The sequence below is a fragment of the Phaseolus vulgaris genome, chromosome 10 (assembly GCF_051622355.1).
Source record: "Phaseolus vulgaris cultivar YP4 chromosome 10, ASM5162235v1, whole genome shotgun sequence".
Lineage (NCBI taxonomy): Eukaryota > Viridiplantae > Streptophyta > Magnoliopsida > Fabales > Fabaceae > Phaseolus > Phaseolus vulgaris.
In genome coordinates, this window is record NC_143507.1 from 42,374,504 (window position 1) to 42,379,479 (window position 4,976).

At 33.9% G+C, this 4,976-nt stretch overlaps 1 protein-coding gene across 1 annotated transcript; it reads left to right on the forward strand.

Annotated features, from left to right (window-relative positions):
- Window positions 1-765: 765 nt before the first annotated feature.
- LOC137819726 (trimethyltridecatetraene synthase) lies at window positions 766-4,042 on the forward strand. The gene is made up of 2 exons (XM_068623675.2): window positions 766-2,017; window positions 3,231-4,042. The coding sequence occupies exons 1-2, from the start codon at window positions 1,109-1,111 to the stop codon at window positions 3,858-3,860; spliced, it is 1,539 nt and encodes a 512-aa protein (XP_068479776.2). The 5' UTR covers window positions 766-1,108; the 3' UTR covers window positions 3,861-4,042.
- The last annotated feature ends 934 nt before the right edge of the window (window positions 4,043-4,976 follow it).

Consider the following 4,976-nt stretch of genomic DNA (forward strand, 5'->3'; position numbering starts at 1 on the left):
TTTTGGCGTAGTTCTCTGATAGTATTTAAGAATTGCTGCATGCAGGGTTGAACGTTAAGTAGTTTAGTTGGACTTGTGATTGTGAATTGTTCATAGTTGGTAAGTATAATGGGTACATTACAACTTTTATTATTATTATTTTTTTATATTTTTTATATTATTTAATTTTAAATTTATTTTTTATTATATATATTTTGTACTCGAACTAGTTTGAGGACTGGGAGAACTATTGTCTTCAGATGTCACTCGGTCGGTCGTGTCTCACGTTCCTCCTTCTACCTTCTTCGCCAAACCGCTTCTCAGACTGGTGGGGTACCTGCAGATGGCACTCCAACGCTAAGTCAGTGGGGTATCGTATTCGGTTAGTTAGAATACTGTAGATAATGACGTACATTTTTCCTTAAAATGCGTAATATTTATATTACCTTAATGGACCCTTGTTGTTGGGCCGGATTAGGGGGTTGTTTAGCGATTAGGGTTGGATTAGGTCGTTTCGTAACCATGGATTAGCCTTTGCTAATCGGTCAATCTTTGGCTTAAGTATCTTACGTCGGTCGGCCTCATATGCCACGTGGTCGACCTCGTACCTTAAGGTAGGGTCTGGTTACATAGGTTGACCGGGTCAACAGACCGGTCGGTCATTCCAGTACATATTTATTTCTAAATTTATTACATAAAAAATTATATATAACTCTAAGAATGGTTAAAGTATCATTTTTCTTATATCATTGTTTCTATTTTTTTTTTTTGTTAGATTAGGAAAAGATGTAGCAGACATGTTCTTCGATAAAGAGTTGTGAGGGACCATGAATGAGAGTGTTCACTGTGTTCTGGTTTTCACCAACCAAGCAGGTTCGTGTGGTTCACGGGGAATACCAAGACTTACTATTAAGCTACTTTTTCAAGTCAATCATGAAATTTCACAGAAACACTTCTCTCCTTCACTACTGAAAATAATCATTTTAGTTTTGTTTAACAACCACACTTTTATCGCGTTCCTACTGAGAAACCATTCCACACATAAATACCCCACTCACTCACTCAAACTTCCATCACAAACACAACCTCTCTTTCATTCAATTCAAAACTCTCCCAAACAAACCCTATCATGGCACTAGACTTGGCATCTCTCAATTGGGCTTCCACCACATGTGTGGCAGCCTTCCTTGTCCTCCTCCTCTTCCTCCGCCGTCTCCGCCGCCGCCGATACAACCTGCCCCCAGGCCCAAAGCCCTGGCCCATTATAGGCAATCTCAATCTAATTGGCCCCCTTCCACACCGCTCCATCCACGAGCTCAGTAAAAAATACGGGCCCATCATGCATGTATGGTTCGGATCAAACCCGGTGGTGGTAGGCTCATCCGTGGACATGGCAAAAGCCTTTCTCAAAACCCACGACGCCACCGTCGCTGGCAGGCCCAAATTCTCTGCCGGGAAATACACAACCTACAACTACACCGACATCACATGGTCCCAGTATGGCCCATACTGGCGGCAGGCCCGTAGAATGTGCTTACTGGAACTGTTCAGCCAAAAACGGCTGGAAGAATACGAATACATTAGAAAACAAGAGCTACGCAGTCTGCTTAACAAACTCTTCCATTCCGCAGACAAAACAATTTTACTGAAAGACCACCTTTCCAATTTGAGTCTCAACGTTATATGTCGCATGGTGTTGGGGAAGAACTACCTCGAAGAATCCGAAAACGCGGTGGTTTCGCCGGAGGAGTTCAAGAGGATGATTGACGAGTTGTTTTTGCTTAATGGGGTGCTCAACATTGGAGACTTTATTCCTTGGATTAACTTCTTGGACCTGCAGGGTTACATAAAGAGGATGAAGAGTTGTGGCAAGAAGTTCGACAGGTTCTTGGAACACGTGTTGGACGAACATATCGAGAGGAAGAAAGGTGTTAAGGATTATGTCGCGAAGGACATGGTTGATGTTCTTTTGCAACTTGCTGAAGATCCCACTCTTGAGGTCAAGCTTGAAAGGCAAGGAGTCAAGGCTTTTACACAGGTACTCATAACACCCCCCCTCTTACTATTTTCCATCACCAATCCTTTTAACCTTTCATGATGTTATAGCTTATCTAAACTATCTTTCCTTTTATAAAAATCTTCTTTTCTATATAAAGCTAAAACATATCACGTCAACTTTAGCCACCACATAAAAATAATATTATTATAAGAAAAAAATCTCAATAATTTAAAAAACGTTACAACTAATAATGCACTATCTTCATTACTTACCTTATCTTCATTGGTATATTTAATAAATATACTCACGATTCGACGTGCATATCAGTGAAAAATTCAGAAACAATGTTCACCCTACCTCTTAAGTTTTATCCACATGCAAGAGATTAAAAAAAAAAAACAACCCATGCATAAAATGATATATATCTTTCTTGCATGCTCTATTATTCAACATAACAATTTCGAAAAAAGTGTGGGTCGTATTCTTTATTTAATAAATTTTATTTCAGTTTTTAAAACTTTCGGAAATTTTAACCAATAAAAGAAAAATGATCAAATGCAAGAAAAAGTCGCACTCACAATGCTTCATCCTTTAATTATTCCGTACTAATACTTACTAAAAAGTATTGCATTAAATTTTTTCCACGACAAGTTTTGCTAGCTGGATAGCTATATTATTATCTCCTCTTCTGACCCGCAACGTATTATATTACAAATCCACTAAAATACAAAATTACATTATTTTGTTTCCTTGACATTGACGGCTATATTAAAGAAAGAAAAGACTAATGAAAATAACTACTACTATATGTATTTTTTACATTTAAAGAGAATATATAATTTAAGAAAATCAATAAGTATGCACGCCATCATATTTCTAAAATAATAAATGTTTTTAAAAACCTACCATTTTCAAAGAGTTGTATAATATAGAACACAGTGACTAAGATTTTTTCCCTTTTGCCTTAATAATGTAGCTTTACCATAATTTCTAATAATCCATGTGATTTTCAGTTGAAAAAAACAATTCAATTATAGTATATCAGTCATGAAGTAGTATATCAGGAAACATTTTTCTACTTAAAATTAGTCACATGTACTGATAATCTATCTAACTATTTCACAATTAAAACTAAATTGACTTTTCAAAACTTACTTTGATTAAGCTAATTTGAAGATGTCTTATTTCAAACATCATTATATTGGTAGAATGTGAAATTTGTTCACCAATTATGTGTATTATTATTATCCAGGACCTAATAGCAGGTGGAACTGAGAGTTCTGCTGTAACAGTGGAGTGGGCAATCTCTGAGCTATTGAGAAGACCAGAGATTTTCAAGAAGGCAACAGAGGAGCTAGACAGGGTGATAGGAAGAGAAAGATGGGTTGAAGAGAAGGACATTGTGGATTTACCTTATGTTAATGCCATTGTTAAGGAAGTGATGAGGTTGCACCCTGTGGCACCAATGTTGGTGCCAAGAATGGCTAGAGAGGATTGCCAAATTGGAGGGTATGACATCCCTAAAGGGACTCAAGTGCTTGTGCATGTATGGGCTATTGGAAGAGACCCTGCAATTTGGGACAGCCCAAATGAATTCCAACCAGAGAGGTTTCTGGCTAAGGAGATTGATGTGAAAGGGCATAACTATGAGTTGTTGCCATTTGGTGCTGGGAGAAGGATGTGTCCAGGGTACCCTCTAGGGCTTAAGGTCATTCAAGCAAGTTTGGCCAACCTCTTGCATGGATTTAACTGGAGACTGCCTCAGAATGTGCAGACAGAGGATCTGAACATGGAAGAGATTTTTGGGTTGTCTACACCTAAGAAAATACCTCTGGAAACAGTTCTTCAGCCTAGGCTTCCACATCATCTTTATTCTCTCTGAGAAATGCATCTGCTTAAAGCTTTTCTCTACTAAGATTGTAGGAATAAAGGGTCTTTGTGTTGTGTGACAAAAAACATTCTCTTTTCATTGCAATGCGATTGTGCAAGAGAATCATAATATATAACAAAACGTATGTAATCCTTTTTTCATTCACTCTAGTAAACTCTATCTTTCTTTTTGCTTTTTTCTTTAGTTACTATAATTTAAACATTATCACTACAATAAAATTATTAATAAGTAACTAACTTTACATATAAAAAATATAAAAAATAACTAGTCACTATATTAACTAAATTATATGTTAATTTTGAAACTAAAAAATTATTAATATCTAATATAATTTTTATTATTAATAAAATATTAGAATATAAATAATTGATAGTTAAATTTTGCTAGCTAATTATATACCAATTTAAAAACTATTTAACAATAATATAAATTAATTTAGAAACTATTTTTTTTTTTAGTTTCTAAAATGGTTTCTAATTTAGTTACTATAACAACTAATTATTTATTGTTTCTAAAATTAGTTTTTATTTCATGATTTTCTTGTAGTGAATTATATAATGTTTTCCAAAATCATGCATACATGTACACGATTATACATTTTAAGTTTTGGCTTGTTGTCTTTAGGACAATGTGTTTACCACTTTCTATATATGGTTAACATGCATAATAAGACAACTACATTAATACATGATTTTTAAATTTTCATTCTTCATTACTACCTCACGCATATTGTGTCTGACAAATATAGTATCATTATTTTTTACAGTTATAAAAACTCATTTTGTTATGAAGAATATTCAAATAAAAGATATATATATATATATATATACTTAGTTAATAAATTTTATTATTTACGTATTTAAGAAATTTTATTTAATTATTTTTCTAACTTTACAAGTCTTCATGAAAATCTGAAATCCAAAGAAATGACATTACCATCATCCTGAATTGATAAATAATTTAGGTCATACTTTTATTTTTGGTCAATTTGATGTATTCTTAAATTATTTACAAATAATTAATGTAATTTTGATTTATAATTATGATTGGACTCTACCATCATTCTTAATTGATTTAATTTTAATATATTTCAGAAAATAAATTTAA

What these genes read in the sequence shown, in the direction of transcription:
- LOC137819726 (XM_068623675.2), top strand. Translation starts at nt 1,109, where the DNA reads ATGGCACTAGACTTGGCATCTCTCAATTGGGCTTCCACCACATGTGTG. An exon ending in GAGTCAAGGCTTTTACACAG is followed by an intron (nt 2,018 to 3,230) that starts GTACTCATAACA and finishes ATTATTATCCAG; the next exon opens with GACCTAATAGCAGGTGGAAC.